The sequence below is a fragment of the Choristoneura fumiferana genome, chromosome 30, assembly GCF_025370935.1.
Source record: "Choristoneura fumiferana chromosome 30, NRCan_CFum_1, whole genome shotgun sequence".
In the NCBI taxonomy this organism is placed as follows: Eukaryota; Metazoa; Arthropoda; class Insecta; order Lepidoptera; family Tortricidae; genus Choristoneura; species Choristoneura fumiferana.
The window spans coordinates 9,298,777-9,312,798 of record NC_133501.1 but is presented as its reverse complement, the minus strand read 5'-3'; the positions used below and the strand labels follow the sequence as shown (position 1 = coordinate 9,312,798).

Here is a 14,022-nt window from a genome sequence, read left to right as displayed (position 1 = left end):
AGTGAAGCGCCCGTTGTTTTGCCACTAATCGATAAACCGGTTTTCGATACATTTTTCTTGCTTCTACGGCGCGAGGCTTGAAAAAAAAATAACATAGAAAATGGCGAATGCGTCAAGGACAACTTTGACGTTTGGTTTATTTGGATCTAAATGAAATCTATTAAAAATATTGAAAAAAATATAAAAACATGCTTAAATACATAAAACAAGAAATTAGACCTTTGATATTTACTGTGGGTTGTTTAAGCCATCGTCAGCATGTCTAATTGGAAAAAATACACCATTTTACACATCGTACCATTAAATTAAGTTTTAGTGTGTTTATTCGATAATCATAAGTGAAACACGTCAAGAAAATGCGCTGCAGCGTACAGAACTGCTCGAATGACACGAAAAGAACCACTAAAAGCCATGGAATCACATTTCACATGTACGTATCGTACTTTTTGTCCGTTTGTTTATTTGGACAATATTCATCTTATGTTATTTGTTTTGGACTCATATACATACAAGATAACTAGTTAAATATTTGCTAAATAGTTTTCGAGTGCGGAAATAAAAAATATAAATAATTACGTTAGTAAAAATCTTAAATGAACTGGAATAGGTACTGATTCTATCCATACTAATATTATAAATGCGAAAGTGTTTGTGTGTTTTACGTTGGAGCGACAGATCAACGTGATTTTTAATATAGAGATTAGTTTATGGGTCAGAAAGTGACATAGGCTACTTTTTATCCTGGATAAATGCACAGTTTCCGAGGGAACAGGCGCGATAACCGAATTCCACGCGGGTGAAGCCGTGGGCAAAAGCTAGTAATTGAGCATTATTTTTTTGAATAAAACAAATTGATATTTAGAAGTTTGGACAAAAGAATATTCTTTATATGTCATAAACTAATTTTGCATGGAATGCCATGGGTCAAGCTATATTTTTATTCTTCTGTTACGTAACTGCATAATTTGTGTAGTTTAAATAAACATTCCTATTAAAAAAATATATAAACGCATCAGTTTATTGTCTGTAATGTAATTATTTTACATTTACATAAATTGAATGTTGTTTTAAACCAATAGTATGTAAACTGAAATATAGATGCACAGAAAAACTAGAAAAATAAGACCAGCACTGGGAATCGAACCCAGGTCCTCGGCATTCCATGTGTGTAAAAGTAAAAATTTAGAATTTAAATAAAAAATAGAAAAAAAGATTATAAAAAAAACCAATCTCAATAGTATGCAATTAGAGATGATTAAAGCGACTATTAATTTAGTAGTTTTAGTACCTTTTTTTTATTTTCTGCACACTTAAATTGAAATATTTGAGTTAGGTATATGTTGTTCATGTTGATATGAGTTATTTATGTGTACAGTCGAGTGCATGAACTTGTGAGCAAAAATTTAATCAAATATATCTAAACACGCTTCTATGCCCTTAACAATAGTAGTTCAGATATTTTTGATCAAAATTTTGCTCACAGGTTTATGAACTTGACTGTACAAGGCTCTCTTTAATCTATTGGGATACTGGGTGCTTTGGGGGTAATGGAGCAATTTTTAACACCATAAGGGGCCTCTAGAGTTCTGAGTGGGAAAGAGAAACCAGTTTTGGTATCCTACTATAATATTATAAATGCCAAATTTTGTGAGTATGTTTGTTACTCCTTCACGCTAAAACAGCTGGACGGATTTGGATGAAAATTGGCAAAAAGCTAGTTTTTTTTTTTTTGAGGCTTAAGTGCATCTGTGTGACTATGCCAACTTCATTGAAAGACTCGATGTCCACATTCATCAAACACCTATTGCAATGTCCAGATTATCTGGCTGCAAAGGAGTGCTTGATGAACCTGTAAATTCATACTGCATCTTCCAATACCGGACAACTCGAAATAATATTCACTGCACCATTGAACAGGTCCAAATCACTCAAATACCTCTCGCGGATATCCTTAGTCAATAGCTAGTTTATAACCTGGATTAAAACAGAATACTTTTTACCCCAATAATCCCATGGGATAGGGATAGAATTCAACTGCTGGGTTTAGAGTTGAAAATTTGGACAGTTGTTCTTAACACAACCTCAATGAAAACCATGATGTAAATTTTGGAAATTCCCACGGGAATTTAGTATAGTCCTGGAATTTCAATTGTAACTACCAGATCGAATAGTTTACGTGTGCAAAGCCGCAGGTAAACTTTAGTAAACAGTAAGTAGTAATTAACTTGTGTTACACCCAATTTTCCAGGTTCCCGAAAGAGCAGAACCTCCGTAATGCGTGGACAGAAGCCTTGGGTATGTCGGACTGGGAGCCCAAAGACAGGAGTACCATATGCTCGGAGCACTTCCGGAATGAAGACTTCTACGAGACCCGGTGTGGGCTGCGGAAGATCAAGAATGGGGCTGTCCCGGTTGTTGCACAGGTGTTTTTTTTATATTTATTTATATTTCTTACAGTCGAAATCTTTTATAACAAAACAACTTAATTTTTAATGAACTATGTCTACGCAACAAATGTGTGTTAGTTCAGTTCATCCATCTGTACACTGTAAGAACACACGCAAATCATACAAACCGTCGCGTTTCGAACTCAACCAAAATTCATCCTCAGAGTAACATAGGGCCATTTTGTGTCACGCTGGCCTGGGTTTGGTTTGGCCAGCTTTGCTTTATATACTTACATAGTAAAAAAAATTTTTTTTTCAGGATTTAGCTGACGATCTAGATGCACCAGCCGCTCTGAGGGTAAGATCGATGGTCAATGATCTAATTTAATTAACATAATGATAGCTAAGTGCTTAGAGAACCTGACTATGAATCTTGAGCTTGGGGGTTCAATCCCCAGTCGAGGCAAATATTTCTAAGAAAAATATGAATGTTCTTGAGTCTTAGCTATTTAATATCTATTTAACCAAGGTTATTCATTGCCTAGTACCCATAATACAAGCTTTGCTTACTTCGGAATAGAGTTGCGCCCGCTCGGTCTTTAAAGGGAGCGCTCCGATCTCAGTCAATGGGTCAAATGAACTAGTTCGGTCTTTTAGTTCCTTTAGCTCCGAGCGGCTTCGACCGAAACAGGGAAAGGGAAAGGGAAGGGAGCGAGTTTAGACTCGAATCGGTCATGAACTGAACTGGAAGCTAAAGATGTTAAAAAATAAGAAGTATAATAAAAATATTACGTTGTAATCAGATAAAAAAAAATCAAATATTTATTTTTTGTCGTAGTGTTTAGTTTCGTTTATTCGGGTTTTCTAAGTATTGTTCTTTGGTATCATCAAACAAGCGGACAATTTAAAATGTAAAATAAATGCGTCTCTCTCGCACTTGAGCAGTATACGCTTTGAAATAATACTATTTGTCTCGTTCACATCGACCGAGCACCGCGCCATGCCGTCCCGCTCCGCTCTTTACCTATTCGTTTCCTTGTTCACTCGCTCACTCCCAGCTCCCGCTCCGTTTTAGCTCCGGAGCCAAAGGAGCGCGGACCGAGACTGAGACCGATTAAGATCGTTTACGAGGAACTAGTTCTTTTCGGTCCGCGATGAGAATTCATTCTTTTTAGTTCATTCAGGACAGACTCAAGCCTACTTTGGAACTAGGTCAATTAATGCCACATGATAACACAAAAGCTTAATGGTTACTTAACCTGAAATGTATATATATTACTCAATCATTTTAAGTATATTTATGACACTGGGAGAATCCATCATCATCATCATCATCCCAGCCTATATACGTCCCACTGCTGGGCACAGGCCTCCTCTCAGAACAAGAGGGCTTGGGCCATAGTTCCCACGCGGGCCCAGTGCGGATTGGGAACTTCCAATATATTGGGAGAATCCAATATATTTTTTTCTTTGTTTTTAAATTTATGACGGCGGAAGCATTCTACACTTCAACTGAACGTAGATATAGTTATGATTGGTTTTTTGGAGTCTTTTTGTATTTTTTATTTCAACTCCAAATTTGTTAATTTTACAGGTATCCCGTGAAACCATATCGATATCCTCCAAAGAACCAATCATAATTTGATTGCTTAGTAGCGACATCTCTTGTCTGGGTGAGCGGTTAGTTCCGAAAGAGTGTGACGTCTGTCGAGGCCACATAGATGTCGCTAGTGCTGCTGCTTAAGTAGCAAAGAAGAAATAAGCAACCTGAGATATGTATGCATAGGAAAAATTCGTGTCTAGATTCCTGTCCAGCAGTGGTGTAGGAGTTATAGCACGCAGCACGGAATGCTGAGGACCTGGGTTCGATTCCCAGTGCTGGTCTCTTTTTCTGGTTTTTCTGTGCATCCATGTCTCAGTTTGTATTTTCGGTAGATATAGTTGTTTAGTTTTAGTTTTGTAACAAAGGGACTCCATACATCCCTGTATTATTTTATTACATTTTTTTTTCTCATGTAATTTTTTCTTTCATTTTATACTGTAGTATTTACTTTGTAATTATTTTTATTTTGGAAAAAAAAAAACTTTCTGCCAAGTTTCTTGCGGCGCAGCGCTGGTAGTTTAAAAAAAATGACTTGTAAAAGAGCCCATTGTGGCCTACTTACTGAATAAAGATATGAATTTGAATTTTAAAAACATTGCAGGTCTGCAGAATATGCTTGGCAACTGATAGCAAGATGTACAACATAAGGGACTACAAGTTGGAACACGCGTACGCAGAAATCAGCGGAATGACTGTGAGTTGTTATGTTACTGCCTGCACGTTGTACGCTAAACACTGTTTAAATCTTTGAAAGAAACAAAGATAGAGAAAACATTTGGTGTCCAAAAAACATATATATGCACGGTATATATATGCGCTAATATGTGACAAAAGGCTCAGGTTCAGCATATGCGACGAGGTTTATTTTTTAACCCCCCACGCAAAAAGAGGGGTGTTATAAGTTTGACCGCTATGTGTGTCTGTGTCTGTCTGTGGCAGCGTAGCTCTTAAACGGGTGAACCGATTTGCATGCGGTTTCTTTTATTTGAAAGCAGGGTTTCTAGCGATGGTTCTTAGACATGTTTTATCAAAATCGGTTCGGCCGTTTTTGAGATATTGAACTTTGAAGTGACAATGTCGGGGGTTTTTGCTTAGTTAACAATAAGCAAGATGGCCAAAGGGCACAATGTCTTAGAAGCAAGATGCACTCTAAGCAGCATATCTCAAAGATGCCTAAATATGAAAATTATTTATTTTGGTGATGTTAATACGACATTAATTTAACGTATCTCCCCTCCCTATGACATACAAATCTGGTAAAGCTCTTTTTTTCAGTTGAGCGAGGAAGACAAGCTACCGCAGAAACTGTGCTGGGAATGTACGTCGCGACTGCTGGCAGCCGCCCGTTTTAAAGGCAAAGTACTGAGGACCCATGAACTGCTCACTGGGTTGCCTCATGCCAATCAGTATGTGAGTAACACCAAGCAGTCACGCAGGCAGTCGCGTTTTTTATTAATAATTCTTATTATGATAACGTCTAAAAGGGTGTTCTAAAACAGTCAAACTAATCCAGCCACAGCTATAGCAATAGCTATTCATGAAACTACCGTGAGACTCACTCATATTAAATGTTATTATAACGGATAACTCACGTCTTAAACCGAGTTTAGCTCGACATGTTTCGGGCTATTTCGTAGCCCTTCCTCTCAGGAGCACGCGAACCGGCGGCTGCCGCAACACGCACACTACGCGCCACCCATTATTGCGGTTGGTCGGTACCCCCGAGTTGGAAAACAGTATTAAATACTCGTGCTGCGTCATCGGTTGGTGTGAACGTGCCTTTACGGAGTGATGTTGTTAGTGTTGTGTGCTACCCTACATTAGACATTGATAATAAAAATGACGATTAGAATGCGGGTAGTTGTGCGCCGGTGTTAGTTTCGTCGGACAGTCGTGCGAGCAGAGCGGTGGCGCGTAGTGTGCGTGTTGCGGCAGCCGCCGGTTCGCGTGCTCCTGAGAGGAAGGGCTACGAAATAGCCCGAAACATGGCGAGCTAAACTCGGTTTAAGACGTGAGTTATCCGTTATAATAACATTTAATAATAGCTATTCAAGCAAATTGCACAAGAAACAGTAATTTTCTCTGTATGTATCAATTTCACCATCCCAAAAATATGTAAAACGTTCTAAGTTTTTTTGGGTTAGTTTCCGATTCGCTGGATTTTTGCTTGATTTATTGTTGCACAATAGGACATGACTACAATTGCCTAGAAATCGGTTAGATTTATATTTTTAAAGTAGCATAATTTTCCAGGAAAAATACCACCTTGATTGAGGACCATAATAATGATAATAATATGACTAAAGCCACGACATTTCCATCCATAGTTTTGTGTAACTATCGGGAAATAATCTTTCTGGGTTTAGTCGACTTACGGGCCAACGACGCTGGGCCCTTCTTTTGTTTACTTCTTTTACTTTTATGTTATATGATGTGCTTTATAAGGAGGTTGGAGTCGGGAAAAATCCATTATGGACGACTGGGAACGGAGGGGGACTCGCACCATATTTCACATTAGTAGTTTTGTTGGTTTTACATCAACCTCCCAAAGTCCTCCTCAGTGTGGCCTACATAGTGGACAAGCCTACAGCCATAAGTGGTTTACTAGTTGTTTCTTAATCCAAAATCATGTTTTAAATACACCTTATTTTTTTAAAGATCACTATACGCGACATTCGTTCGATAAACCGTCGTCAAAACAAACTAAGATCGTCGCTAACGCATCAGTACTACGACCCAAATGACTATAACATCCATATCAAAGACGACCAAATCATCGTTAAGTCAGAAGTCAAGGAATTCGATGATTTTGACGAAAAAGTACCACCAATAGCTGAAGTTGAGTTAATAAAAGATGAGAAAAACAATACAGAGTTTTATGATGAGTTCAATGATGGTAATGACTATGATGATGATGCTGGTTTCATTGAAGCACCTGTTGAGGCAAATGATGCTGTAGAAGCGAACGATAGTGATGATAAAGTGTTGAGTGAAGTGTATGTTAAGAAGAAAAGGAAATTGAAGAAGAAAGTGAAGGTTAAAAAGAAGGAGAAGGTTGTGAGGAAGAAGGAGGAGGAAGAGAGTCCCATGACTACTATGGATAAGTAAGTGTTCTTTTTTAAGGTTCTGTTGTTGAAATAACAAAAAAGGAATAGTTTTGTCATGTCCGTCTGTCTTAACTCGAGAGACTTAGTAGAAGAAATGTATTTTGGATGATAATGCAAATACAGTATACATAAAGTACAATCATCCAAAAAAACTTTTTTTTTAGGTACAAAGTGTCAGATGTGAAACGACGTAAAACCACCGACAACTTAGACGAGTCGTTGTTCACTATTACTACACTTAGCTATGATGAACAGATAGCAGAGATACAGAAGCGGCAGGAGACCAGTAATTATAAGGTAAGGTAGTGAAATATATAATTTATTAGTTGTATGTTCGAAAGGAAGTGCGCTTCAACAATTGGCATTGGTCTCAAAAAAACAATGTTTTTTTTTTTTTTTTCATAAAATAGGCGGATTTAAGACACCTATTTGAGGGATTTTGGTTTTAGTTGCGTTTTAAAAATTTTACCCTAATTAGAAGATACCGGAATTATAGCTGAATTATAGCTAACCATAGTTAGTTTAGTGGGGTAGGCAGAGGACACAAAACGTTACCGCTTCGGAGCCACTTTTAGCAATTTTAAGTACAGTGACAAACACTCATCAGCTCTAAGAGCTCCTATCCTAGTATATTATTTGACTAATAACAATAATATAAATGCGAAAGTTTGTGAATGTGTGTGTTTGTTTGTTACTCCTTCACAATAAAACGGCTGGACGGTTTTGGATTAAATTTAGTATCTAGATACAACACTACTAGTGTGTAGCTGGATGTTTGGAATAACACATAGGTAAATTACTTTTTCACACCTCTCCTTCAGAAAAGTAACTTTTCCTCCCTGACGAGAGGGAGCAAAGTGCAACTTTTCTGTTCAAGGCTTTTCTAAGTTTTATTGCAAATGACAATTTTTGAAGTTGATAATTGTAAAGGTACGCTATTTTCTATGCTGGCTGTTCTTTAATAATATTTTGATTTTTTTTTCTACTCTTATTGCTCGATGTGAAAAGTTGTTGAGCCACTCGGGAGCAAAATTATTTACATCTTGGGCGTTAACACTTGAATCCCTCATTACGCTCAGGATTCTACTTTAGAATCCCTCGCTACGCTTAGGATTCTATTGTAGAATCCTTCGCTACATTCTGGATTCAATGTACGCCCTCGCCCTAAATACACCATTTTGCTCCCTTGTGACACAAATAACTATTTATCCCGATATTCCCACGGAAATTCAGAACAGCTGGATCTAATGGTTCACGCGTGCGAAACCGCGGGTAGAGTTCAATAATGTAATACTTTGTTCTCTTAACCACCTGTTACAGAGCGCCCCATTTAAATGCAGTGTGTGCTACCGTGGATTCCTCGTACGGGACAGATACGACGCGCACGTCGTGCGGCACAGCGAGGTATGTGGCATGCGGCACAATGCAACACAATACAATTACTCTTTAAATGAACTAGGACAATTACTTTGCTCACCCGCGACCTTATAATAGCTAGGTTTATGCAAGAAATGTGTGTTCACGCAATTCCTCCACCCACAACCATTTCACCATACTACAGGATGTTAGAATGTCTGTCATAAGCTGTCATAAGCTATCATAAGATTCGCGGGTGAGCAAAGTAATTTTTTCAGTTCATTCATATGGACCTCCGCACATTTACTATGGCCTATGGGATTGATAAGTACTGACACACGTTGGGTGGTGTGGCGTAGCGTCGCGTTTTAGTTGTGTGTTTCCTTTACACTTTTGTAATTGCAGGCGTCGGGTGCGTACGAGTGTTTCATATGCAAGAGCCGCCTTAAGAGCGCACGCGCACTCCGCAAGCACCTCACGGCGCAGCACACAGAGAAGTTCAGCTGCAAGGGCTGCCCGTTCGTCACTAGGAACAGGTATTTATACTTAGAACGTATACTTGCACCTGAAACAAACAATTACAGTCAAATAATCTGAATCACGCACCGCGGTACTACCTTCTTATTGCTAAATCGTATTGACAATCCATACATCTACTAAAGAAATCACCACAAAAAAAAACTGTTTTTAGCTTTTAAAAATAATATATTTTTTGTAAATCAAATTTCTCTGTTTTTGTAAGTCAAAACTTGTCAATCTCGTTTTTCGATACAGAAAATTGTCCGTCGAAGAGCTTTTCGACAAAATTAATATATAGCAGTGGCCACGGAAAATCCAGAAATAAGACCATCACTGGGAATCGAACCCAGGTCCTCGGTAGTTCCGTACGCGTGCTATACCGTACCACCACTGATGGAATCCCATCAGTTGTATTTTCAATTAGGTTTTACGGATGACCGTAAAAGTAAAAATTGGAATTGAATAAAAATACAAAAAGATTCACAAAAAAAACAATCATTAAGGGAAATTGTCAAGCTCACGTTATTGCAGAATAAAGACAAACTCAGTACGTAAGAGCTTTTCGGCTTAAATTAATATTTTTTCAGGGGTGTGTCCAGGGAGCATTGAGGGAAAATGGCACGCTGGGGACAAATACCCAATTCCCCACTGTCCTGCGAAAATTCGAGTGAGTTCCTTATTATCGTTTCATTAGATCGTTCTGTAACATTTCTGGCCTTACTTAATAAGCTCTATATACCCGTTCATTAATTCGGATTCCGGAGCATTTGTTGGCATTGCCACAAAAACTTGAGTCGTTGGTAAAAAGTTCAGTTTATTTATGAAACTGTTAACTGTTGTTAAAACGATGTTCAATCATAGTTCAAGACATCAATTTTTTTTTATTGAATAGATATCTAACTAATAGTTATAGAATTGGTTAGATAATTATCTATTTTTTTCATTACAACATTAGTTTACACGACCAACAGATTTTGTTAATTTAATTTCTGTAAAATTCCCATGATATTTAGTAAATCCTATAGAGTCACGCTTGCCCGCGAGCGAAGCTTCATTCATTTATTCATTCAAAGTTCATCGTACTGGAAGGCTAGTGAATTCTATGATTCAAATTTTTTACCTTTTATTGCCGGTAAATTAACAAACGTACATGGGACACATACCATCAAACACGTTTCGGATTTCGTCTGCGAGCTCTGTGGGTACACTTTTCGGAGTAAGAAAGGTAGATGTTTTTTTTTTTTCTACACAAGAAGAAGAAACACCGTTTAGCCGACAAAAACCGGTAAGTCTATGCCAACATGAGACTTCACTTCTTATGAAAATTTAAAACTTATTAAAAAAACTCATCACATGCGTAACAGACAGATGTAGTCAATAATCCGTTCTTATCGTGAAAATCGGACACACGACTACTTCCGAATGCTGCTGACGTGTCTATGACTTATTGTTTTAATAATGAGAATGTTTGTATTAAATAAATAGATACTTTATTTTATTAGTGACAAATGTCAACCACGAGTTGAAGTATATCACACTGAGTGTTAATAACCCTTCGATCAAATTTTATAGAGAATTAGTGTAAACAAAATCGAATAAAAATCTTACTTTGGTGTTAACCACTCCATATCGATTATTTGATCTCCCCAACTACCTTTCCCTACGCTGTCTTGATGCATACTGAGACCGAGGGTAGCATGACAGATAGCATGAAGGTAGCATGAAGTAGAATGACAATACGAACTTTTCTAGAAATACTATGAGAATAAAAAGCCGTGGTGGCCATAGTGGTTTGAAACCTATCGCCTTCTCAGCTGAGGGTCGTGGTTCAAACCCCGGCTCGACCTCTGAGTTTATCGAAATCATGTGCGGAATTACATTTGAAATTTACCACGAGCTTTGCGGTGAAGAAAACATCGTGAGGAAACCTGCACAAACCTGCGAAGGCAATTCAATGTGTGTGTGTGAAGTTCCCAATCCGCACTGGGCCCGCTGGGAACTATGCCCAAGCCTTTGTTCTGAGAGGAGCCCTGTGCCAGCAGTTGACGTATATAGGCTGGATGATGACTATGAGAAATGATTATTCATTGCATTTGTACCTAACAATGTCTGTAATTGATATTTTGCTACATTGGCTACTCTGCCCTCCTAAGCCAAAAAGCGCGATCTCAACAAAATTCGCTTTTGCTGTCATTTACACCATGTGATGCAGAATGTTTTAAACTACACAATAGTATTAATAACTCAGTGTTTTTTTTTGAGATAGCACTTTCGCTTAGCAAGGCAGTACTTTGGTAGTGCCTATTTAAGGCTGATTTAAACCATTTATTTCCAGGTAACGTTAGAAGGTCCATACTGCGAGACGTGCGAGGTTAGGTTCGTTGTCAGAGGAAGCGCATGCGCGGCATTTGAAGCTATCTTCGCGCACAGCAGCGATAATGATCCGTAAGTTACAGTTGTTGGCTCATTTCCCACCCCAGCTGTTTCTCGGGTTTTCAATGTTTAAATTTCGGTATAATTTAAAAAAGAAGGTAATGTCTCAATAATATTTGTTAATATGTAGCGACGATAGACATGACGCATTTGCGTGATAGGGACGGATGATTTGAAGGTATAAATAAATTAATACACTTGCAATAATTTAATTTGTATTAGAATACTTTATCATAATATAAAACATACATGATCCACCATCTTTTATCTGTCACAAGGGTCTAGCGCAGCATTTCTCAATAGTAGGACGTTACCCAGCATGATGTTATGTGAGTGAAAATTGAAATGTGTTAAGAATTTGTGGTTAGTCACCATAGGGAAACATTCAAATAACAACCGGCCAGGCATAATAATATTTGGAAATCTAAAGTCTAGTGTCTAAACTTAAAGTTCTGAGTTGAAAAAAAATTCACTGATTATAACTTTGCCAACAGAATCGAATCCGCAACGACTCTCAAAGCATGAATGCTGACAAAAACGGCAGATTGGTAAGAAAAGTGGAGCGCAGGCCTGTCATACATCCACGGGACCCCAGCGACAAAGGCGACATGTGCGACACCGGCGGCCCTGTGTCTTGCGAACAGGTAGAGGCACTAAATTATCCTGGTAATAGCACCATAGACATTTTGGAAATGGCACTAAGTAATCCTGGTCATAACACCATAAGCATCTTGGAGGTGGATTGAATTATCCTGGTTCATTTGGTTTATGCGTAGTGGTAACAAACAGCCAAGGACTTACTTTTCACATTAATCATTGTAAAAGCATAAAATTTCGGTGTATATATGGAATTAAATAAAATAAAAATTTCAGGACTTTTTCCCCCAATTTTTTTGCGTATTCAAAAATATTTTAGGAAAAAAGTATGTATGCAAAAAAACATTGGCAAAAATTTCTGCACGTAACATTTTGGATCATACAAAGGGCACCCAACATTTTTTTGTTACAGTGCGGCGTCCAATTGCGCGACTTGCGTTTATACGCGCAACACTTCCGACGCGCGCATCCCGACAAGAACGAACGAAGTTATCTGCCATGAAGACGCCTTGTATGTGCGAGCAGTGCGGACGGATATTCCAGGTAAATTCATGCAATTATCAATACAAGAGATAATTACATAGTTCATATATTCAGACAACATACTAATCTAACAATTGCTAGTGTACGCTATAAACTAATACAGAATAATTAACATTTGACTTCGTTCTCCATCATATCACCAAACCTATCAAAAATGAGGTTTTCTCGTGGCGAAATGTCGCTAGATGGCGTTAGTGTTGAGAAGTTCGTTTGCTGTACTGTGCTTGCTTGTGATCATAGGACCCCGCATTGCGTTTAAGATTCCTACCGCGTAGCGTATTTAGTAGATAGTAATTTGTTTAATAATTGTAACTTGGACCTATGTATGACATCCCTTACACCAACTGTGGGGTTATTAGATCACACGTTTCACTATTAAAATCGCATATCGTTAGGGTTGTGCAAATGCTTGTTACTAGCATTGTTTAATTCGCCATTCGGCAAATTCCAGTTTTACTCTAACTTCTTTTAAAATAAAATAAATATGAGGGTAAAAGGATCCCCTGTAAAGCTATACATAATGCAGATGGGTTAATTAACTTTTTCTTATTACTCGCAGCTATAGTTAATTCGTAATGAATTTTAAGTGAACCGTAAGTTTAGTTAATAGGATTAAAATTTGCTAAACATGCATTTGTGTGGTAGTTTTAAGCCATTTCTATAATTGGTTATCTAATAAGAATGTTAGTATAATGTGACACAACATTTCTTCTATCAATCTGTACGACTTTTGTCCCCTCGCTGACGGGACAGAATAACAACAAAAAATAGTTGATCCACCCAGATACGCGATATTTACGTAGGGTATTCATATTAGCATCAATCCTAGAAGTAAGTAAGGATAGTTTGTGTGCTTTGGCCCTAGCAGGGTCCATGTAGCACTGTAATATTTATTTGCCATCTTATAATACCATGGCTGCAACGAATAAATGAATAAAGGAATAAAATGAAAGGGTAGCAAAGCGAGTTTTGCACCATCCGCTAAAGTTTCGTATTAAAAGTTGAATCGACAACTTTGGACATCACTGGTTTATTGAGAGCGTATTTTCTAGAGCATGGCCCTCCTAAAGGACCACATGTGGGTCCACACCGGAGAGAAGAGGTTCAAGTGTGACCGCTGCGACAAGAGCTTCACCCAGAAGACTAACCTCGTGTTCCACATGAGGGTCCACAGCGCGACGCGGCCGAGCTACGAGTGCCCACTTTGCGGAAACACTTTGCGTTCTTCAATAATAGGAGACGGCATATGTTTGTAAGTAGATTGTTGGTTATAAATTATCGTGGTCACGGCATCAGCTGTAGCGTCTTGTAATAGCTCAAGTACCATGGGTTAGATGAGGGTTTCGCTTAGAAAACTAGCCTAACGCTCCGCTTAGTGGTTAATAGCTTGACACGACCGAGCTACGAATGCCCACTATGTGCAAAGCACTTCGCTTTTTTCAAAATAGCCGTTGAGTCATGCCGTCTCGCGTATAAC

General features: G+C 38.2%; 1 protein-coding gene and 1 pseudogene across 1 annotated transcript in view; both read left to right on the top strand.

The window, feature by feature from the left end:
• The first annotated feature begins 48 nt into the window (after positions 1-48).
• Positions 49-14,022, top strand: part of LOC141444838 (uncharacterized) — a 42,175-nt gene continuing 28,201 nt past the window's right edge. The window contains 1 exon segment of the mRNA XM_074110552.1: positions 49-430. Coding sequence (XP_073966653.1) covers positions 357-430 — 74 coding nt within the window. The 5' untranslated portion in view covers positions 49-356.
• The window catches only part of LOC141444431 (uncharacterized), a 25,048-nt pseudogene continuing 12,869 nt past the window's right edge, over positions 1,844-14,022 (top strand).